The 25,389-nt window shown below is 35.8% G+C and overlaps 1 protein-coding gene across 2 annotated transcripts in view; it reads right to left on the reverse strand.

Annotated features, from left to right (window-relative positions):
• Positions 1-25,389, reverse strand: part of LOC109255075 (uncharacterized) — a 443,355-nt gene that overhangs the window by 192,152 nt on the left and 225,814 nt on the right. For both annotated transcript variants that reach the window (XM_019429494.2, XM_053891448.1), the window contains one exon: positions 854-895. In XM_019429494.2, coding sequence (XP_019285039.2) covers positions 854-895 — 42 coding nt within the window. The remainder of the gene's footprint in view (positions 1-853; positions 896-25,389) is intronic.

Raw genomic sequence — 25,389 nt, forward strand, 5'->3', positions numbered from 1 at the left:
AAAATAGATCTACCCTATGACCCAGCAATAGCACTGCTAGGAATTTACCCAAAGGATACTGCTGTACTGATTGCATAGGGGCACTTGTACCCCAGTGTTTATAGCAGCACTTTCAACGATAGCCAAATTATGGAAAGAGCCTAAATGTCCTTCAACTGAATAATGGATAAAGAAATTGTGGTTTATGTACACAATGGAATATTACTTGGTAATGAGAAACAATGAAACATGGCCTTTTGTAGCAATGTGGATGGAACTGGAGAGTGTTATGGTAAGTGAAATAGTTCATAGAGAGAAAGACAGATACCATATGCTTTCACTCTTATGTGGATCCTGAGAAACTTAACAAAAGACTATAGGGGAGGGGACGGAAAAAAATTACAGAGGGAGGAAGCCAAAACATATGGGACCCTTAAAAACTGAGAATAAAATGAGGGTTGATGGGGCGCAGGAGAGAGGGCAAAGTGGATGATGGGCATGGAGAAGGGCACCTGTTGGGATGAGCACTGGGTGCTGTATGGAAACCAATTTGACAATAAATTTCATATTAAAAATAAATAAATAAATAAATAAAATTACACATTTTTCAACTAATTCATAGCTTATTTTTGTCTCAAATTTTAGAATACTATCATTAATTTTAATTTAAAATACTTAATTTTCCTTATTTCATCTATTTTGTTGTGTGTGACACAAAGGGAAAATAAAATATACTTAAACATTCACTATATATGTATGTCTCTATATTTTACACAGAGTACTAAAGAAAATATAATTATTTAGCACTCAGGTATCAAAAAGTATGTATATGTGAAATATTTTATTGTATAAAAAAACTTAGAAGGCCACTTACCACATCTATCATATCTGATTCCATTTCAAGGCTGAGGTAAGACTACAAGGAAAAGTAATAAAGAAATTAGTGTTGAATATTTCATATAAATCTGTTATTCTTTTACAGTTACAGAGTAAAGTATTGAATGATAACACTTAATGTGTTTCAAATAATCTATTTCCAGGTTATAGAAAGACATCTTTCAGAATCTGAGGAAATAGCACCAATCTGAAAGCTTCTTTTAACAGATGGCTTTTTTCAATTTATATTTATTGTAATTATGATAATTTGGATTTATTCTACCATCTTATTTTGTCTTCTATGTACCCCATTTTTGTGTCCTCCTTTCATCCATCTTATCTGCATGTTATTAATATTTTTCTTAATTTTCTACTCTATTGGTCATGACATAACACATTCTATGCATGTACCTGAACCTAAGTTTTAAAATGTATAGAAAATAATCTAATCAATACCTATATCCTCCTCTGATCACTAAAATGACTTTAAAACCTTTATACTTTAATCTCCTCTCTTCCACCTTTTATATTATCATGGTCCAATATTTCAGTTCCGTATATTAAACTGGCAAAATTAGTCTTAACTCTCAAATCTTATAAAATGAATGATATGTTTTATCATTTTCCTGCCAGAGTTTCTTTTTAAGAAACTTGTTTATTTATATTAAACAGATAACATACAAGTGCCATACACACACAACACACACACACACACACACACACACACATATGATATCTTTACATATGTACATACCTGCATAATCACAACAAAATTATGAATATAGAAACTATCTAGCATTTCATAAGGTTCTCTTATGCTCCTTTCCAGTCTATACTCTGAGTGGTAAGCAATATTCTATTCTATTGCATAATCAATCATTTTTGTCTACTTCAAAGCTCATACAAATGAAAACATATAGCACAATTCCTTTGTCTCTGGCTTTTTTTTCAGTCTTTATATTATCTGTAAGAGTCATGTAGGATGAACACCTCTTGATTTTTTTAAGTTTTTATTTCAATTCCAGTTAGTTAACACACAGTGCAATATTAGTTTCAGTTCTACAATTTAGTGATTCAACACTCACATACAACACCCTGTGCTCATCAGAAGGGCACACCTTAATCCCAATAACCTATTTAACTCATCCTCATACCCACCTCCCATCTGGTAACAATCAGTTTTTTTCTGTAAAGTTAAGGGTCCACTTCTTGGCTTCTCTCTCTCTCTCCTTTTTTCCCTATGCTCATTTGTTTTGTTTCTGAAATTCCACATATGAGTGAAATCCTATAGTACTTGTCTTTCCCCGACTGACTTATTTTGCTTAACGTAATGCTCTATAGCTCCATAAACATTGTTGCAAATGATAATATTTCATTTTTTTGTGGCTGGGTAATATTCCATTCTATATCTATACCAACTCCTATTCCATTGTATATCTATACCAACTCCTCTTTTTTTTCCAATATATGAAGTTTATTGTCAAATTGGTTTACATACAACACCCAGTGCTCATCCCAAAAGGTGCCCTCCTCAATACCCATCACCCACCCTCCTCTCCCTCCCATCCCCTATCAACCCTCAGTTTGTTCTCAGTTTTTAACAGTCTCTTATGCTTTGGCTCTCTCCCACTCTAACCTCTTTTTTTTTTCCTTCCCCTCCTCCATGGGTTTCTGTTAAGTTTCTCAGGATCCACATAAGAGTGAAACCATATGTTATCTGTCTTTCTCTGTATGGCTTATTTCACTTAGCATCACACTCTCCAGTCCATTCCACTCTAACCTTTTTTTTTTCTTCCCCTCCCCCATGGGTTTCTGTTAAGTTTCTCAAGACCCACATATGAGTGAAAACATATGGTATCAGTCTTTCTCTGTAAGACTTATCTCACTTAGCATAACACTCTCCAGTTCCATCCATGTTGCTACAAAGGGCCATATTTCATTCTTTCTCATTGCCACGTAGTACTCCATTGTGTATATAAACCACAATTTCTTTATCCATTCATCAGTTGAAGGACATTTCGGCTCTTTCCATAATTTGACTATTGTTGAGAGTGCTGCTATAAACGTTGGGGTACAAGCGCCCCTATGCATCAGTACTCCTGTATCTCTTGAGTAAATTCCTAGCAGTGCTATTGCTGGGTCATAAGGTAGGTCTATTTTTAATTTGTGAAGAATCTCCACACTGTTATCCAGAGTGGCTGCACCAATTTGCATTCCCACCAACAGTGCAAGAGGGTTCCCGTTTCTCTACATCCTCGCCAGCATCTATAGTCTCCTGATTTGTTCATTTTGGCCACTCTGACTGGCGTGAGGTGATATCTGAGTGTGGTTTTGATTTCTATTTCCCTGATGAGGAGCAAAGTTGAGCATCTTTTCATGTGCCTGTTGGCCATCCGGATGTCTTCTGCCCATTTCTTCACTGGGTTATTTGTTTTTCGGGTGTGGAGTTCGGTGAGTTCTTTATAGATTTTGGATACTAGCCCTTTGTCCAATTTGTCATTTGCAAATATCTTTTCCCATTCCGTTGGTTGCCTTTTAGTTTTGTTGGTTGTTTCCTTTGCTGTGCAGAAGCTTTTTATCTTCATAAGGTCCCAGTAGTTCATTTTTGCTTTTGATTCCCTTGCCTTTGGGGATGTGTCAAGCAAGAAATTGCTACAGCTAAGGTCAGAGAGGTCTTTTCCTGCTTTCTCCTCTAGGGTTTTGATGGTTTCCTGTCTCACATTCAGGTCCTTTATCCATTTTGAGTTTCTTTTTGTGAATGGTGTGAGAAAGTGGTCTAGTTGCAACCTTCTGCAAGTTGCCGTCCAGTTCTCCCAGCACCATTTGTGAAAGAGACTGTCTTTTTTCCATTGGATATTCTTTCCTGCTTTGTCAAAGATTAGTTGGCCATACGTTTGTGGGTCTAGTTCTGGGGTTTCTATTCTATTCCATTGGTCTATGTGTCTGTTTTTGTGCCAATATCATGCTGTCTTGATGATTACAGCTTTGTAGTAGAGGTTAAAGTCTGGGATTGTGAAGCCTCCCGCTTTGGTCTTCTTCAAAATTGCTTTGGTTATTCGGGGCCTTTTGCGGTTCCATATGAATTTTAGGATTGCTTGTTCTACTATCGAGAGGAATGCTGGTGCAATTTTGATTGGGATTGCATTGAATGTGTAGATAGCTTTGGGTAGTATTGACATTTTAATAATATTTATTCTTCCAATCCATGAGCACGGAATGTTTTTCCATTTCTTTATATCTTCAATTTCCTTCATAAGCTTTCTATAGTTTTCATCAAACAGATCTTTTACATCTTTGGTTAGATATATCCCTAGGTATTTTATGCTTCTTGGTGCAATTGTGAATGGGATCAGTTTCTTTATTTGTCTTTCTGTTGCTTCATTATTAGTGTATAAGAATGCAACTGATTTCTGTACATTGATTTTGTATCCTGCAACTTTGCTAAATTCATGTATCAGTTCTAACAGACTTCTGGTGGAGTCTATTGGATTTTCCATGTATAATATCATGTCATCTGCAAAAAGTGAAAGCTTAACTTCATATTTGCCAATTTTGATGCCTTTGATTTCCTTTTGTTGTCTGATTGCTGATGCTAGAACTTCCAACACTATATGAAACAACAGCGGTGAAAGTGGACATCCCTGTGGTGTTCCTGATCTCAGGGAAAAAGCTCTCAGTTTTCCCCATTTAGGATGATGTTAGCTGTGGGCTTTTCATAAATGGCTTTTATGATCTTTAAGTATGTACCTTCTCTCCCGACTTTCTCAAGGGTTTTTATTAAGAAAGGTTGCTGAATTTTGTCAAAGGCCTTTTCTGCATCAATTGACAGGATCATATGGTTCTTATCTTTTCTTTTATTAATGCGATGTATCACATTGATTGATTTGCAAATGTTGAGCCAGCCCTCATCCCAGGAATAAATCCCACTTGATCATGGTGAATAATTCCTTTTATATGCTGTTGAATTCGATTTGCTAGTATCTTATTGAGAATTTTTGCATTCATATTCATCAGGGATATTGGCCTGTAGTCCTCTTTTTTTACTGGGTCTCTTGTTTAGGAATCAAAGTAATACTGGCTTCATAGAATGAGTCTGGAAGTTTTCCTTCCCTTTCTATTTCTTGGAATAGCTTGAGAAGGATAGGTATTATCTCTGCTTTAAACGTCTGGTAGAACTCCCCTGGGAAGCCATCTGGTCCTGGACTCTTATTTGTTAGGAAATTTTTGATGCCTGATTCAATTTCCTCACTGGTTATGGGTCTGTTCAAGCTTTCTATTTCCTCCTGACTGAGTTTTGGAAGCGTGTGGGTGTTTAGGAATTTGCCCTTTTCTTCCGGATTGTCCAGTTTGTTGGCATATAATTTTTCCTAGTATTCCCTGATAATTGCTTGTATCTCTGAGGGAGTGGTTGTAATAATTCCATTTTTATTCATGATTTTATCTATTTGGGTCATCTCCCTTTTCTTTTTGAGAAGCCTGGCTAGAGGTTTATCAATTTTGTTTATTTTTTCAAAAAAAACCAGCTCTTGGTTTCGTTGATCTGCTCTACATTTTTTTTTCGATTCTATATTGTTTATTTCTGCTATGATATTTACTATTTTTCTTCTTCTGCTGGGTTTGGGGTCTCTTTGCTGTTCTGCTTCTATTTCCTTTAGGTGTGCTGTTGGGTTTTGTATTTGGGATTTTTCTTGTTTCTTGAGATAGGCCTGCATTGCAATGTATTTTCCTCTCAGGACTGCCTTCGCTGCATCCCAAAGCGTTTGGATTGTTGTCTTTTCATTTTCATTTGTTTCCATGTATTTTTTAATTTCTTCTCTAATTGCCTGGTTGACCCACTCATTCGTTAGTAGGGTGTTCTTTAACCTCCATGCTTTTGGAGGTTGTCCAGACTTTTTCCTGTGGTTGATTTCAAGCTTCATAGCATTGTGTTCTGAAAGTATGCATGGTATGATTTCAATTCTTGTATACTTATGAAGGGCTGTTTTGTGACCCAGTATGTGATCTATCTTGGAGAATGTTCCATGTGCACTCGAGAAGAAAGTATATTCTGTTGCTTTGGGATGCAGCATTCTAAATATATCTGTCAAGTCCATCTGATCCAATGTATCATTCAGGGCCCTTCTTTCTTTATTGACCGTGTGTCTAGGTGAGCTATCCATTTCTGTAAGTGGAGTGTTAAAGTCCCCTGCAATTACTACATTCTTATCAATACGGTTGCTTATGTTTGTAATTGTTTTATATATTTGGGGGCTCCCGTATTTGGCACATAGACATTTATAATTGTTAGCTCTTCCTGATGGATAGACCCTGTGATTATTATATAATGCCATTCTTCATCTCTTGTTACAGCCTTTAATTTAAAGTCTAGTTTGTCTGATATAAGTATGGCTACTCCAGCTTTCCTTTGACTTCTAGTGGCATGATAAATAGTTCTCCATCCCCTCACTCTCAATCTGAAGGTGTCCTCAGGTCTTAAATGAGTCTCTCGTAGACAGCAAATAGATGGGTCTTGCTTCTTTATCCATTCTGATACACTATGTCTTTTGGTTGGCGTATTTAGTGCATTTACATTCAGTGTTATTATAGAAAGATATGGGTTTATAGTCATTGTGATGGCCATAGGTTTCATGCTTGTAGAGATGTCTCTGGTACTTTGTCTCACAGGATCCCCCGTAGGATCTCTTGTAGGGCTGGTTTAGTGGTGACGAATTCCTTCAGTTTTTGTTTGCTTGGGAAGACCTTTATCTCTCCTTCTATTCTAAATGACAGACTTGCTGGATAAAGGATTCTCGGCTGCATATATTTTTGTTCATCACACTGAAGATCTCCTGCCATTCCTTTCTGGCCTGCCAAGTTGCAGTAGAGAGATCAGTCACGAGTCTTATAGGTCTCCCTTTATATGTGAGAGCACGTTTATCTCTAGCTGCTTTCAGAATTTTCTCTTTATCCTTGTATTTTGCCAGTTTCACTATGATATGTCGTGCAGAAGATCGATTCAAGTTACGTCTGAAGGGAGTTCTCTGTGCCTTTTGGATTTCAATGCCTTTTTCCTTCCCCAGATCCGGGAAGTTCTCAGCTATTATTTCTTCAAGTACCCCTTCATCACCTTTCCTTCTCTCTTCCTCCTCTGGAATACCAATTATGGGTAGATTATTTCTCTTTAGTGCATCACTTAGTTCTCTAATTTTCCCCTCATACTCCTGGATTTTTTTATCTCTCTTTTTCTCAGCTTCTTCTGTTTCCGTAATTTTATTTTCTAATTTACCTATTCTCTCCTCTGTCTCTTCAATCTGAGCCGTAGTTGTCTCCATTTTATTTTGCAGTTCATTGATAGCATTTTTTAGCTCCTCCTGGCTGTTCCTTAGTCCCTTGATCTCTGCAGCAAGAGATTCTCTGCTGTCCTTTATACTGTTTTCAAGCCCAGCGATTAATTTTATGACTAGTATTCTAAATTCACTTTCTGTTATATTGTTTAAATCGTTTTTGATCTGTTCGTTAGCTGTTATTTTCTGGACGTTTTTCTGAGGGGAATTCTTCTGTTTGGTCATTTTGGATAGTCCCTGGAGTGGTGCGGGACTGCGGGGCACTTCCCCTGTGCTGTCTTGAATAACTTGCGTTGGTGGGCGGGGGCCGCAGTCAGACCTGATGTCTGCCCCCAGCCCACCGCTGGGGCCACAGTCAGTCTGGTGTGGGCCTTCTCTTCCCCTCTCCGAGGGGCGGGATTCACTGTGGGGTGGCGTGGCCGGTCTGGACTACCTGCACACTGCCAGGCTTGTGGTGCTGGGGATCTGGCATATTAGCTGGGGTGGATTGGCAAGATACACAGGGGCAGGAGGGGCAGGCTCAGCTCGCTTTTACTTCAGAGATCTGCTTCAGGAGGGTCCCTGCAGCACCGGGAGGGAATCAGACCTGCTGGAGGGACGGATCCACAGAAGCACAGTGTTGGGTGTTTACAGGGTGCAAGCAAGTTCCCTGGCAGTAACTGGTTCCCTTTGGGGTTTTGGCTGGGGAATGGGTGAGGGAGATGGCGCTGGCGAGCGCCTTTGTTCCCCACCAAGCTGAGCTCTGTCCTCTGGGGCTCAACAACTCTCCCTCCCATTGTCTTCCAGCCCTCCCGTTCTCAGAGCCGAGCTGTTAGCTTATAACCTTCTAGATGTCAAGTCCCGTTTGCTGTCGGAACACCCTCCGTCCAGCCCCTCCGCTTTTGCCAGCCAGACTCCGGGGCTTTGCTTGGCCGGCGGGCCACCACTCAGCCCCAGCTCTCTCCTGCCAGTCTGTGTATCGTGCACCGCCTCTCTGCCCTTCCTACCCTCTTCCGTGGGCCTCTTGTCTCTGCTGGGCTCCGGAGACTCCGTTCTGCTAGTCTTCTGGCAGTTTTCTGGGTTATTTAGGCAAGTGTAGGTGGAATCTAAGTGATCAGCAGGACGAGTGGTGAGCCCACGTCCTCCTATGCCGCCACCTTCCCAGGAACACTATACCAACTCCTCTTTATCCATTCATCAGTCAATGGACATTTGGGCTCTTCCCATTATTTGGCTATTGTAGATAATGCTGCTCTAAACATCAGGGTATATGTATCCATTTGAATCTGTATTTTTGTATCCTTTAAGTAAATACCTAGTAATGCAATTGCTGGATCACAGGGTAAATTCTATTTTCAACTTTTTGAGGAACCTCCGTACTGTTTTCTAGAGTGGCTACATGAGTTTGCATTCCCATCAATAGTTCAACAGGGTTATCCTTTCTCCACATCCTCACCAACATGTGTTCTTTCTTCTGTTGTGGATTTTAACCATCCTGACAGGTGTGAGGTGATATCTTCTTGTAGTTTTGATTTATTATTTCCCTGATAATCAAAGATGTTTATCATCTTTTCATGTGTCTGTTGGCTATTTGAATGTCTTCTTTGGAAAAATGTCTATTCATATCTTCTACCCATTTTTAATTGGATTATTCATTTTTTGGGTGTTGAGTTTTATAAGTTTATATATTATGAATATTATTCCTTCACCAGGTATGCCATTTTCAAATACTTTCTCCCATTTTGTAGGTTGCCTTTTAGTTTTGTTGATTATTTCCTTCGCTGTGTAGAAGTTTTTTATTTTGATGAAGTCCCAATAGTTTATTTTTACATTTGTTTCCCTTGCCTCAGGACACATATCTTGTAAGAAGTTGCTATGGCCAAATATCAAAGAGGTTACTGTCTGTATTCTTTAGGATATTAATGGTTTCATGTCTCACATTTAGGTCTTTCACCCATTTTGAATCTATTTTTGGGTATGGTGTAAGAAAGTGGTCTAGCTTCATTCTTTTACATGTTGCTGTCCAGTTTTCCCAACACCTTTTGTTGAACAGACATTCTTTTTCCCATTGGATATTCTTCCCTCCTGCTTGTCAAAGATTAACTGAACATATAGTTATAAGTTCATTTCTGGGTTTTCTATTCTGTTCCATTGATCTATGTGCCTATGTTTCTGTCATTACCATACGGTTTTGATCACTATGGATTTGTAATATAATTTGAAGTCTGGAATTGTGATGCCTCCGGATTTGCTTTTCATATTCAAGATTCTTGTGGGTCTTCAGGATCTTTATGGTTCCATACAAGTTTTAGGATTGTTGGTTCTTGCTCTGTGAAAAATGCTGGTGGTATTGTGATAGGGATTACATTAAATGTGTAGATTACTTTGGGTAATATAGACATTTTAACAATATTTGTTCTTCCAATCCATGAGCACAGAATATCTTCCCATTTCTTTGTGTCATGTTCAATTTATTTCATCAGCATTTTCTATTTTTCAGTAATACAGCACTTTCACCTCTTTGGTTGAACACCACTTAGTATCAGTTCTACATGTTATATATTTTCCATCTTTTCAATTTCTATCTTCTGTATCCACATATGTAAACTGTACCTCTTATAACATAATTTAGGTCTACTTTTAATACATTCTTAAAATATTTGTCTTTTAAATGGTGTGCTAAACTATATACATTTAAGGTAATTGCTGATATAATTGTGTTTATATCAATCAGTTTTATAGCATTTGTTTGGTCTGTATTTTATCTGTTATTTGTTTCTTTATTCCAATTTCTTGGAGGATTTTTTGGATTAATTATTGCACTATTCCATTTTTCTCATGTATAATGTTTTAACTTATTCTTTTTCTAAATTTGAGGATAATTTACACACAATGTTACATTAATTATATTAGTTACAGAAACAAATAATGTTTCCTTTAATATTATTTCCATCCTGGGTTGCCTGGGTGGCTCAGCCGGTTAAGCGGCCGACTTCGGCTCAGGTCATGATCTCACGGCTCGTGAGTTCGAGCCCCGCGTCGGGCTTTGTGCTGACAGCTCAGAGCCTGGAGCCTGTTTCAGATTCTGTATCTCCGTCTCTCTCTCTGACCCTCCCCCGTTCATCCTCTGTCTCTCTCTGTCTCAAAAGTAAATAAATGTTAAAAAAAAAATTTTTAAAAAAAATATTATTTCCATCCTTATTGTAGTGTAAGCTTGTCAGGTGTGGTTTGGGAAACTGTGTGTCTTCAAGATCTTTCAGGGGTACATTAGGTCAAAATTATTTTCATAATAATGAGATTATTTGACTTATTTGCTTTCCTTATTCATTAGTATAGAATGGGGAACTCCAGAGTTTTATGCCATGTAATATGACAACATATTAAATGCAGAATATGAATATCGAACTATCTTCTATTAAATCACAATTAAAAGGATTTGAAAAATATACAAAATATAATTCTTATTTTTTTGTTTTAGAAATACTTACTTTTTAAAAACATAATCTTTATTTTAACAAGTAATGGGTCTATTACAACATTAAAAATAATGTGTTTAACAGTTTATTAGTGTGAATTTTTTTCTAAATATATTTTATTTTTTATTAAATTTTTAATTTTAATTCCAGTATAGCTAACATACAATGTTATATTAGTTCCATGTTTACAATATAGTGATTAAACAATTCTATCTATCATAACTCAGTGCTCATCATAAGTATACTATTAATCTCCTTCACCTATTTCACCCATCACCAACCTCCTCTCTGATAAGCTTTATTATAAATGAATATCCTCCATTAGTTATTATTTTCAGCAAGAGCATTTTTTACTCGAATCATAATTCTTAATACACAGTCCTAAAATATATATATAAAACATTCCATCCAATAAAAACAGAATACACATTTTCTTCAAGTATACACAGAAGAATCCCCTGATTAAATCACATAAACAGGAAATAACAAATATTACAATTTTAAGAAGGCTATAACCTTGCCAAGTATATTTTTCAACCACAACGGTACAAAATTAAATATCAACAATAAAGCTGGAAAAACTACAAGTAAATATTAAATATATAATATGTATATATTAAACAACAAACAACTTACAAGCAAGAAACCAAATAACAAATCAAACAGCAAATCAAAATATGTCTCAAAACAAAGAAGAAAGGAAACACAGTATTCCAAAACTTATGTAGTGCAGCAAAAGCAAATGGTAGAGTGAAATTTATGCTGTAAATGATTACATTAAGAAAAATAGTTCAATTAAACAACTTATCTTATTATACCACCAGGAACTAGAAAAAGAAGAAAGCCAGCTGAGATTTAGCAGAGGAAAGAAATAACAAAGAAAAATGAGAAATATGAATGAAGTCATATGGTATTTGTCTTTATCTGACTGACTTATTTCACTTAGCATAATCCACTTTAGCTCCATCCATGTTGTTGCAAATGGCAAGATATCATCCTTTTTGATAGCTGAGTAATATTCCATTATATATATATATATATATATATATATATATATATATATATACCTATCTTCATCCATTCATCAGTCGATGGACATGTGGACTCTCTCCATAATTTGGCTATTGTTGGTAATGTTGCTATAAACATTGGGGTGCTTGTGCCCCTTTGAATCAGTATTTTTGTATGCTTTGTTTAAATACCTAGTAGTGTAATTGCTGGGTCATAGGGTAGTTCTATTTTTAACTCTTTGAGGAACCTCCATACTGTTTTTCAGAGTGGCTGCAGCAGTTTGCATCCCCACCAACAGTGTAAGAGGGTTCAACTTTTTCTGCATCCTGGCCAACATCTGTTGTTTCTTGTTTTGTTAGTTTTAGCCATCCTGACAGATGTGAAGTGGTTTAAGAAATAAAACAAATGAACATAGAGGAAGGGGAAAAAGGAGAGAAAGAGGGAAGCAAACCATGAGAGACTCTTAAATATAAAGAACAAACTGAGGGTTGATGGAAGGAGGTGGTCAGGAGATGGGCTAATGGGTGATGGTTAAAGAGATCACATGCTGTGATAAGCACTGGGTGTTGTATGTAAATGATGGATCACTAAATTCTACACCTGAGACCAATTTTCCCATATATGTTAACTAAAATATAAATACAAACTTTAAATAAAAAAGAAAAATCAGAAATCAATATGAGACCAGAATAAATAATAACATAATACATTATCTAAGAAAAAAAGAGAAGATTCAAAAACAAAAATGAGAAATGAAAGAGAAAACAATTCAACAGATACTCACAGAAATACACAGTGTGAGAACAGATTACTATTAACAATTACATACTAAAAACATCAGATAACTTAGGAAAAAGAAAACACAGGTAACTCCTAAAGACACACAAGTTACCAAGATTGAATCATGAATCTTGAATCCAAGAAATGGGAAATCCTAGATCAATAACAGAAATGAAGTTTGCATTATGAATCAAAAGCTCCCAGCACAGAAAAGCCCAAGACCATATGGTTTCATTATTGAATTCTACCAAATATTTTAAAAATAATAATTAATGACAATCTTTATCAAAACTATACAAATAATGGAATATAGGGAACACATTCAAAATCATTCCAAGAGGCCAGTACTATCCTGATATCAAAGCAGGATAAAAATAATACAAGAGAAATAAAGTCTAGTTTTCTGATATAAGTATTTCCACTTCAACTTTCTTGTGACATCCATTTGCATGATAAATGTATCTCCACCCCCCCCCCCCAATTTTCAAACTGCAGGTGTCTTTAAGTCTAAAATGAGTCTCTTGTAGGCAGCAAAAACATGGATTGTTTTAAAAATCAATTCTGACAAACTATGTCTTTTGATTGGAGCATTTAGTCCATTTACATTCAAAGTAATTATTGATAGATATGCATTTATTGTCATTTTATTACCTGTTTTGCCATCTAGAGATTTTCTCTGACATTTTCTCATCTTTTTTACTTTTGGTCTCTCTTTCAACTCAAAGAATCCTCTTTAATATTTCTTGCAGGGCTGGTTTAGTGGTCATGAACTCTTTTTAGTTTTGTTTGTCTGGGAACACTTTTTATCTCTTCTTATATTCTGAATTATAGTCTTGCTGGATAGAGTCTTCTTGGGTGCAGATTTTCCCAATTCATCACATTGAATATACTGTGCCACTTCCTTCTGGCTTGCCAAGTGTCTGTTGAGAAATCTTCAGCTAGCCTTATGGGTTTTCCCTTGTAAACTAAGAACTACTTTTGTCTTGCTCCTTTTAAGATTTTTTTCTTTATCACTGTATTTTTAAAATTAATTGCAATATGTCTTGGTGTTGGACTTTTGTTTATCTTGAAGGGAGTTTGTGCCTTCTAGGTCTGAATTTCTCTGATGATTAGTGAAGTTGAGTAACTTTTCATGTGTTTGTTGACCATCCGTATGTCTTCATTGAAAAATATACATTCAGGCCCTCTACCCATTTTTTAATTGGATCATTTGTTTTTCTGGTGCTGGCTTGTACAAGTTCTATATATATTTTAGATATCAACCCCGATCAGATATATCATTTGCAAACATCTATCATTCAGTAGATTCCCTTTTTGTTTTGTTGATTATTTCCTTCACTGTGGAGAAAAGTTTGTATTTTGGTATAGTCCCAGTAGTTTTTTCTCATTTCCCTTGTTTCCCTTATCCGCGAAGATATATCAAGAAAAATGTTACAGCCAAGGTTCAAGAGACTAATGTATGTTTTCTTCTGGGAGTTTTATGGTTTTAGGTTTCACACTTAGCTATTTAATCCATTTTGAGTTTATATTTGTGTATGGTGTAAGAAAGTGGTCCACTTTTTTTTTTTTTTTTTTTTGGCATGTAGCTGTCCTATTTTCCCAGCACAACTTATTGAAAAATAATGTATTTTATTCATTGTATAATCTAGCTTCCTTTACCATAGATTAATTGACCATACAAGTATGAGTTTATTTATGGATTCTCTATCTTGTTGCATTGATCTACATGTCTTTTTTTGTTCCAGTACCATACTATTTGATTACTATAGGTTTGTAGTGTATATTCAAATCTAGGATTGTGATACCTCCAAATTTGCTCTTTTATTTCTTAAGTTTTTTTTTTTAACTACTTGGGATATTTTGTGGTTCCATAAATTTTTTTAGGATTATCTATTCTAATCCTGTGAAAAAAATTAGCATTTTGATAAGGATTGTATTGAATATATAGAATGCTTTGTGTAGTATGAACATTTTAATAGTATTAATTATTCTAAACCATGATGAGCAAGGTATAGCTTTCCATTTGTTTTGTCTTTAATGTTTTTCATTAGTGTTATATAGCTTTCAGAGTGCAGGACTTTATCTTTCTTGATTAAACTTATTACCAGGTATTTTATTGTTTTTGGCACAATTGTAAATGGGACTGTTTTCTCTATTTCTCTTTATGCTACTTTGCTATTAGTGTATAGACTCACAACAGATTTTTGTGTATTAATTTTGTATCCTGAAATTTTATTGAATTCATTTATTAGTACTAATTTTTTTTTGATAGTGTCTTTAGGATTTTCTATGTATGGTATCATTTCATCTGAAAATAGTAACAGAGTTATTTCTATGTTATCATCTGAAAATAGTAAAAGAGTTATTTCTATGTTACCAATCTGGATGCCTTTTATTTCTTTTTATTGTTTAATTGCTACAGCTAGGACTTCCAATTGAATAAAAATTTTGGGAGTGGACATCCTTGTTGTTTCTGATCTTAGATGAAAAGTTTTCAGTCTCTCACCACTCAGTATGTTGTTAGCTGTGGGTGTGCCACATATAGCCTTTATTATCTTGAGGTATGTTCCCTCTAAACCCACTTTGTTGTTTTTATCATGATGTTGAAATGTAAAATACTTTTTCTGTGCTACTGAGGTGATCATATGATTTTTATCCTCCATTTTATTAATGTGTTGTACCATATTGATTGGTTTGTTTATATTGAACCATCTTTGCACCCCTGGAATAAATCCTACCTGATCATAATGAATGGCCCTTTTAATGTATTATTGAATTCAGCTTGTTAATTTTTTGAGGCTTTTCCATCTATGTTCATCAGGAATATTGGCCTGTAGATTTCTTTTCTTGTAGTGTCTTTATCTGGTTTTGATATCAGGGTCATGCTGGCCACAATAAAATAATGTGGAAGCTTTCTTTTCTAACTTTTGGAATAGTTTGAGGAAAGTAGGTGTCAACTCTTCTTTGAATTTTAACTATAATTCACTTATGAAGCCATCTGGGCATGTACTTTTTTTTGTTGGGAGTTTTTCAATTACTGATTCAATTTCATTTGTACTAATCAGCCAGTTCAAATTTTGTATTTCTTCCTGATTCAGTTTGGAAGATTGTATTTCTAAGATTTATCCATTTCTTCTAGGCTGCCCAATTTGTTGCCATATAACTTTTTACAGTAGTCTCATAATCCTTTTTATTTCTGTGTTGTTGGCTTTTACTTCTCTTTCATTTCTGTTTTGTTGTTGTTGTTTGCTTTTGTTTGTTTATTTGGTTTCTTAGTTAAGTCCTCTCTTCTTTTTCTTGATGAGTCTGGTTAAAGGTTTATCAATTTTGTTTATCTTTTCAAAGAACCAGCTCTCCGTTTCCTTGATTTTTCTATTGTTTTTTTAAATCTTTATTTCATTTATTTCTACTGTTTTATTATTTCCTTCCTTCTATTAACTTTGGGCTTTGTTCTTTTTTGTTGTTTTTGTTCCCTTAGGTGTAAGGTTAGATTGCTTATTTGATATTTTTCTTGTTTTGTTTTGTTTTGTTTTTGAGATAAGCTTGTATTGATATAAACTTTACTTTTATACTGATTTTCCTGTGTCTCAAGACTTTGGACTGTTGTGTACTCATTCACATTTGTTTGCATGTATTTTTTTTATCTCTGATTTCATTGACCACATTGGTTATTAGCAGCATGTTGTTTAGCTTCCTTGTCTTTGTGCATTTCTTTTCCCCACTTTTTTCTTATAATTGATTTCATACCATTGTGGTTGGAAAAGATTCTTGATATTATTTCAGTCTTCTTACACTTATTGAGACTTGTTTTGTGACCTAAAATGATCTCTCCTGGACAAGGTTCCATGTGCACTTAGAAAGAAATTTTTCTGCTGTACTTGGATGAAATATTCTGTATATATCAGTTAAGTACTTCTCATCTACTGTGTAGGCCAAAGCCACTGTTTCCCTATTGATTTTCTGTCTGGATGTTCTATGCATTGATGTAAATAGTGTGTTTAAGTCCCCTACTAATATTTTATTACTAATGTATTACTGTCAATTTCTTCCTGAATGTCTGTCAGCATTTACTGTATGTATATAGGTGGCTCTAAGTTGGGTGCATAGATATTACAATTATTATATACTCTTGTTGAATTGATCCCTTTGTCATAATTAATGTTGTTCTTTGTTTCTTGTTACAGTCTGTTTTGAAGTACATTTTGTGTGATATAATATTTCTACCCAACTTTATCTTCACTTCCATTTGCATGGACTCTTTTTTCATTCCCTCACTTTCATTCTGTAAGAATATTTAGATTTGAAGTGAATCTCTCATTGGCATCATATAGGTGGATCTTGTGTTTTTGATCCATTCAGTCACCTATGACTTTTGATTGAAATATTTAGTCCATTTCCATGTAATTACTGATTTGTATGTACTAAATGACATTTTGCTAACTGTGATCTAGTTATTTTCATAGATCTTATCTGTTCCTTTCTTCTCTTTCCCCTTTCCTTAAGGTTTGATGATTTTCTTTAATGTTATGCTGGGATTATTTTGTATTTGTTTGTGTATCTATTATAGGTTTTTGGTTTGTGGTTCCCATGAGCTTCCTATATAACATCTTAAGTGTAGAGCAGTCTAGAGTAAGATAATGTATGCTTAAGGTTGATCACATTCTGAAAATAAAACTTCATTTTTACCACTCCATATTTTATCTATATGATTTCATATTTTACATAGTTTTATTTTATGAGTCCCTTAACTAATTTTCTAGATACAATTGATTTTACTGCTTTTATATTTTAAACTTAATTTAGCTTTATTTATTTATTTATTTATTTATTTATTGTGAGTAGGGGAGGGCCAGAGAGGGAGAGAGAGAGAATCCAATCAGTCTCCATGCTATCAGCACAGAGCCCAGCACAGGGCTTGATATTAACCATGAAATCATGACCTGAGCCAAAATCAAAAGTCAGATGCTTAACTAACTGAGCCACCCTGCCACCCCATAAACTTCATTTTAGCTTTATAAGAGATTTGTCTACTTACTTTACTACATGTTTTCTTTTACTTGTGCAATGTTTTCCCTTTCATAATTTTCTTCTAATTTAGACTTTTTCTTTTTTCTTAAAGAAGTCCCTTTAACATTTCTGGTAAAGATGGTTTAGTGGTGAATTCCTTTAACTTTTGTCTGGGAAACTATTTCAATTCTGTATGATAACCTTGCTGAGTAGAGTATTCTTGGTTGTAAGTTTTTTTTTTTTTTACTTTTTAGTACCTCGAATATATCATGCCATTCCCTTCTGGCCTGCCATGTTATTGCTGAAAAATCAGGTGCTAGCCTAAAAGGATTTCCCTATATAATCTTATATATACGGATTTTCTGCACATAATTATATTTGCTTCTCTTTTGCTGATTTAAAAATTTTGTCTTTATGTTTAATCTTTGACATTTGAATTATTTTGTGTCCTGATGCATATACCTCTTTTGGTTCATATTGTTTGGAATTCTCTGGACTTCTGGATCTGGATGTGTCTTTCTTTTTCCACATTAGGGAAGTTTTCAGCTATTTTTTCTTCAAATAATTTTCTGCTCCTTTCTGTCTCTCCTTTACTTTTGGAACCCTTATAATGCAAATGTTAGTGTGCTTGGCATAGTGTCCTGGAAGTTTGTTAACCCACCCTTATTTTTAAATGCTTTTTTTTCTTTTTGCTGTTCATATTGGGTGTGTTTCCTTGTCTTGTCTTTGAAGTAGTTAAACCTGTTCTGAATTCTTTAACCTGTTGATTCCCTCCAGTGTATTTTTCATTTCAATTATTTTATTCTTAAAGTATACTTGGTTTTCATATTTTCTGTCTTATTGTTAAAGTTCTCATTGAGATCATCCCTTTTTTTCTCATGTTCAGTGAGCATCTTTATGAAAGTTATTTTGAACTCTTTATCAGGCAGATTGCTTACCTCTGTTTCATTTAACTCTTTTCTGAGATTTTTATCTTGTTCTTTAACTTAAAGTATATCCCTCTGTTCCTCATTTTGTTTGAATTTCTGCATTTGTTTCTATCAAACAAGTAGAACAACCATTTCCTCTACACTTGAGGAAATGGACTTCCTCTCTATAGACTGGATGTTCTTGGTAGGTTTGGCTGGCTTTCTATAACTCTAGCATATGTTGTTTGGGATTCCTGGGATAGTCTATAGTGGGGCTGCCCTGGCGGGATGGAAGGAGCAAAGGAAGTTTGGGCCAGGAGGTCTCAGGTTGTTCTATGCAGAAAAGGAGGCTGAATGGGCAACTGGAGATGATGTAGGTGTCGGCTTGGAGGTCTGAGAGCACTTCTCACAGGGTGTGCCCTGGCAAATCATAAAGGCTGATGTGAGTATGGGTCTAGAATATTATGGGATGCTTTATGACTGTGTTGCCTTGGCAAAATGACTGGATCTCTATTGGTTGCTGTCCAGGGGTGTTCCTGTGTGTTCCATCCTGGGACTTGGTGGAATTGGATATCTGGAAATTGGTTGGCATTGTGGAGGAGCTTCTTGCAGAGATGGCTGGGGATGGTTTGAGTTACGGGCCCATGCATACTGAGGCAGGCTACCTAGGGCATCCAGACCCTACTTTCATCTGTATTATCTAGTTGGAGGGGTAAAACAAACTGGCACTTGCCAACCCCTCTGAGCCTGCAGAGAGTTCCAGAAACTCTCCCACCATTTGGCAGAGTTCTAGGACTGTGTTTCTTTATAGTCTACTTTCTCTTTAAACTGAAGCTGATTCTTCCTGCACCTAAAGGATTTTGAAGCTAGTGTGGGATAAGGGTCTAGGGAAACTCTGAGCAGGCTAGTACACTGGGATCCTGCTCCCATCTGCACTGTCAAGGTGGAAGGGCAATGTAAACAGTGGCACACACCAGCCCATCTGACACTTCAGAGAGTTCCAGGAGGCTTCTGATATTTGGTGGATGGTTAGATACTTTATCTAACCATCTTGTTTATATTCTTGTTTCCTTTTTAAACCACAGCTTTTTTTTCTGTGCCAATGGAAGGTAAGTTTGACCCTGGTTCTTTAGTACTATCTCTCCCCACTGCAGTTGACAGTATGGGACGGGGTCTCTATCATTACCATGTCTACACCTCTCCTGCTATTCTCTGTGTGATCTCTCTAATCTTTGTTGTGAAGAAGTTGCTCAGTCAGTCCTTAATTCTTCGGGAGGAATTCTATATGTAAGCATGAATTCAGTGTGTCTGTCAAGGTGGTGAGTTAAAGCTCTTCCTGAACTTCACCATCTTGGATCATCCTTCTGTTTTTTTTTTTTTTTTTATTTCAGCCTAATAAATAACATCTACACAAACGTACATGTGACATCATACTAATGGCAAGAAAGTATATTCTTTCTCCTTAAGATCAGGAATAAGGCGAGGATGTCTTCTTTTACTGCTCCTATTCATCTTTGTACTATAAGTCTTACTGAAGGCAATAACATAAAAATGAAATAAAAGGTATACAGTTTGAGAATGAAGAAATAAAACTTTGTTTGCAGATGACATGACTGTGTAGAAAAAACAAACAATTGACAAAAACTATTTGAATTAACAAGAAATTATACCATTGTTACAGGATACAAAGTCAATACATGAAAGTCAATTATTTTCCTATATACCAGCAATGAGTCAGTGCAATTTGAAATTTAAAAGGAAACACCATTTACATGAACACCAAAAAAATCAATATTTAGGCATAAATCTAACAAAATATATATAAGATCTATATAAGGAAAACTACGAAGTGCAGATGAAAGGAATCAAAGAACATATAAATGGTAAGATAACCCATGTTCAAGAATAAGACACAATATTGTTATGATGTTAGTTATTTCCCACTTGATCTGCATATTTAATATAATATCAATAAAATACCAGAAAAGTACATTTTGAATAAAAACAAAATGACTCTAAAGCTCATTTTAAAAGACAAAAATAGTCCAGAGTAGCCAACACAATATTGAAAAAGAAAAAAGTCAAAGGACTGATGCTATCCAACACAATGATTAATATGGAGCTACAGTGATCAAGATAGTGTGGTATAAGTGAAATAACAAACAGTTCAATAGGATAGAATACAGCCAAGAAATAGGTTCACACAAACATAGTCAACTGATCTCTGACAAAGTAGCTGAGAAGATCAATGGAAAAAAGATAGTATTTTCAACAAATGACGCTAAAGTAACAGGACATCCACATGACCAAAAAAAATCTAGATACTGATCATACACTTTTCACAAAACTACCTCAAATGGATCATGATCTAAATGTAAAATGCCAAACAATAAAAGTTTTAAAAGTAAATAGAAGAGGGGCACCTGGGTGGCTCAGGTGGTTAAGCATCTTACTCTTGGCTTTGGCTCAGGTCATGATGTGGGTTTGAGCCCCATGTTGAGCTCTGTGCTGATGGCATGGGGCCTGCTTGTGACTCTCTCTCTCTCCCTCTCTTTCTACCCTTCCCCTGCTCTCACCCTTTCTCTCAAAATAAATGAACTTAAAAAAAGATAAAATAGAAGAAAACTTATGGGACCTTACATTTGTTAATAAGTTTATAGATAAACATCAAATGCACTAGTGGAATAAAAAATTAATAATTACATTCATTAAGATTTAAAACATCTGCTGTGCAATAGCCACAAATAAGAGAATGAAAAGAGAAGACTGAAAGAAAGAATTTACAAAACACATATGTGATAAAAAGAACTCAAAGCTCTACAATAAATTTCTAGACATTAAAATGGCAGAGCAATATGGAGACCCTGAGCTTGTCTTGTACCTGAAATGCAGGTAGATCAGCAGAAAACCATTTTGAACACCTAGGAAATTGATCTGAAGATTAACACAACAATTTGTATAACTGGAGCCACAGAACTCGGCAGGTATGTGGTACAGAGAGGTGAACTGGGGGATAAAAAAGCCATGCAGGGTAGGGAGTTGTTTCTGCAGAGAGAGGACAGAGAAAGAGAAACAGGGAGAGTGCAGCACATCTGGATGGTGCAAAAAAAAATACCCCAAAAGTAGCTGGAGAGAAAGAGAGAGAAAGAGTGAAAGGACTCACAGAGGATTGAATAAGAAAACTGTTCCCAAAAACCATTGATGGGGAGAAAGCAGAGGGTTTCAATAGCATTAGGATTCTATAAACAGTGGAGTGCAGTGTCTGAAGTTCTGGAAGCTCATTGCCTGGCGGTGCTCTGGTGAAGAAGCAGGGCAAATCCACAGGAACAGGCAGCAGGGTCTGAGGAATTCCTGTCCCACATGGGAAGAAGCAGTTCCCCAGCTTGGAGTGCATTTGGTAGAGGCCATATGGCCTTCCCACAGACAAAAGTCCCAGCGGACCCCAGAGAGCAGCCACATTTTCTGCTATTGGTACAAAGACACCAGAGGACAGTGTAAGCTGGCATCGGCTGTGTGTTGTGGTTTGCCATAATCTCTGAACCTCTGCTACTGCATGATCACAAGAATATTTTCTGGGGCAAGCTGGCACCTGGCCATTGCTGTGCGAGAGCTTCCCCCAGAGAGTAGGCATGAGTCAAAGCTATGGGGGTCTCTCAAGTGTGGGGAAACACAACTCCATTTGAGATAAAACTCTTGAGGGAGGTGCTGACTGGCAGGCAGACAGCTTGCACATGGACAGGGTAGAGATTGGGAGTGAACAAAGGCCTGAGACAAAGGAGAGGTGCTTCATCACAGGTCAGTGAGAGTGTGAAGTGCCAGTGACAGAGACAAGGGAGCTGGATGGAGCCATCTCCACCTGTCACACACATGAACACACATGCACATGCATGCACACATACTGATCCATCCCAGTAAGCTAAGCAGCGCCACCAAGTGGAGAATGGAGCCATTATACCAAGCGCCACCCAACTGCACCCTCTAAGCACATCCTCTAGAAGATCAGCAAAAGTCATTCTACCTGCTTAGCATAAGGACTATAGAGGGTTTCATAGTTTCAGTTCTAGGGCAAACTGGATGTTACTGCATTTGTTTCATTCTGTTTCCTGATTTATTTATTTATTTATTTATTTAATTTACTTCTGTTTTGCTAAAATTGTTTTCTCTTTTTCCTCTTTCTTGGATACAAAAAGAAAATTTTTATTTTATTTTTTTAGCTTATTTTTTAGTTTTTAAATTTTTTATTGTTTCATTTTGTTTCATTTTATTCTATTCTATTATATAAATTTTGTGATTTTTTAATATTTTCTTATTTTTTTTCTTTCTTTCCATTTTCTTTTCTATCCTATCAAACTTCTTTAAACAAGAAGACCAAAACACACCTAGGATATAGATTCCTTTATTTGATTTTTTTGTTTTGTTTTTAATTTCATAATTTTTAATTTTTATTTTATTAATTTCTTTCTACTGCCAAAATGACAAAGTGAGGGAATTCAGCCCAAAAGAAAGAACAGGAAGAAACAACAGTCAAAAACTTAATCAAAACAGATATAAGCAATATGTCTGAAATAGAAGTTAGAACTATGATAATAAGAATACTAGCTGGGGTTGAAAAAACCATAGAATCCCTTTCTGAAGAGATAAAAGAAGTAAAATCTAGTCAGCATGAAATTAAAAATGTTATAACCAAGATGTAATCTCGAATGGATGCTAAGACAACAAGGATGGATGAGGCAGAACAGTGAATCTGCAATATAGATGATTAAAATTATGAATAAATAAGCATAATAAAAGAGTGAAACAAAGGCAAAAGGTCATGATACAAGACGTAGAGAACTCAGTGATTTATTAAAAAGGAATAACATCTGAATCATAGGAGTCCCAGGAGATGAAGTGAGAGAAAAAGAGGCAAAAGATTTATGTGAGCAAATTATAGTGGAAAATTTTCCTAATCTGGGGAAGGACACAGACATTGAAATCCAAGAAGCACAGAGAACTCCCATTAGATTTAACAAAAAACAACCATCACCAAGGCATATCATAGTCAAATTCACAAAATACACACACAAAGAAAAAAAAATATGAAAGCAGCAATGGAAAAAAAAAAGTCCATCACCTATAAAGAAGATAGATCAGGTTAGCATTACACCTATCGACAGAAACTTGGCAGGCCAGAAAGGAATGGCAGGATATATTCAATGCACTGAATCGGGAAAAAAATATGCAGCCATAGTTGTTTAAAAAATTTTTTTTTAACATTTATTCATTTTTGAGAGACAGAGAGAGACAGAGTGTGAGCAGGGAAGAAGCAGAGTGAGACACACACACACAGAATCCAAAACAGCCTCCAGGCTCTGAGCTGTCAGCACAGAGCCCTATGCAGGGCTAGAAATCACTGATTGTGAGATCATGACCCGAGCTGATGTCAGATACTTAACTGACTGAGTCACCCAGGCACCCCAGCAAATAATTCTTTATTCAGAAAGGCTGCCATTCAAGGTAGGAGAGGTAAAGATTTCCCAGGCAAAGAAAACCTAAAGGAGTGTGTGGCCACTAAATCAGCCCTGTTCTGATAACTCTGAGCCTGGAGCATGTTTCAGATTCTGTCTCTCTCCCTCTCTACCCCTTTCCTGCTTGCACTCTGTCTCTATCTTCCTCAAAACTAAATAAACATTAAAAAATTAAAAAGAAAAAGGAAAGGACCCAAATACATAAAATCATGACTGAAAGAGGAAATATCACCACCAATACCACAGGAATACAAACAAGAGAATATTATGAGCAATTATATGCCAACAAACTGGGCAATCTGGAAAGAATGGAAAAATTCCTAGAAACATATAAACTATCAAAACTGAAACAGGAAGAAATAGAAAATTAGAACAGATGCATAACCAGTAATATATTGAATCAGCAATTAAAAATCTCCTAACAAACAAGAGTCAAAGGCTGGATGGCTTTTCAGGGGAATTCTACCAAACATTTTAAGAGGAGTTAACATCTATTCTTTTGAAGCTGTTCCAAAAAATGGAAATGGAAGGAAAACGTCACAACTCACTCTAGGAGGCCAGCATTACCTTGATTCTAAAACCAGACAAAACCGCACTGAAAAAGGAGAAATCCGTATTTCCCTGATGAACATGGATACAAAAATTCTCAACAAGATACTAGCCAACTGGAGCCAACAATATATTACAAGAATTTTTCACCACAGTCAAGTGGGAATTATTCCTGGGATGCAGAGCTGGTTCACTATCTGCAAATCAATCATTGTGATACATCACATTAATAAAAGAAAGGATAAGAACCACACGATCTTCTCAATAGATACAGAAAAAACATTTGACAAGATAGAGCGTCTTTTCCTGATAAAAACCCTCAAAAAGGTAGGGATAGAAGAATCATCCCTAAGGATCATAAAGGCCATATACAAAAGAACCACTGCTAATATCATTTTCAATGGGGAAAAACAGAGATTTCCCACTAAGGTCAGGAACACGACAAGGATGTCCACTCTCACCACTCTTATTCAACATAGTGTTGTAAGTCCTAGTCTCAGCAATCAGACAATACAAAGAAATAAAAGACATCCAATTTGGCAAGGAGAAAGTCAGACTTTCACTCTTTGCACACAATATGGTACTCTATGTGGAAAACCCAAAAAAACTCAACAAAAACTGCTAGAACTGATCCATTAACTCAGCAAAGTCACAGGATATAAAATCAACATATAGAAATCAGTTGCATTTCTATACACCAATAATGAAGCAGCAGAAAGAGATATCAAGGAATTGATCCCATTTACAATTGCACCAAAACCCATAAAATATCTAGGAATAAACCTAACCAAAGAGGTGAAAAATCTATACAATGAAAACTATAGAAAGCTTATGAAAGAAACTGAAGAAAAAAATGGAGAAGCATTCCATGCTCATGGATTGGAAGAACAAATATTGTTAAAATGTTGATAGTACTCAAAGCAATCTACATATTCAATTCAAGTCCTATCAAAATAACAAGAGCATTCTTCACAGAACAAACAACCCTAAAATT

The sequence above is a fragment of the Panthera pardus genome, unplaced genomic scaffold (genome assembly GCF_024362965.1).
Source record: "Panthera pardus isolate Hobbes unplaced genomic scaffold, ASM2436296v1 HiC_scaffold_27, whole genome shotgun sequence".
Lineage (NCBI taxonomy): Eukaryota > Metazoa > Chordata > Mammalia > Carnivora > Felidae > Panthera > Panthera pardus.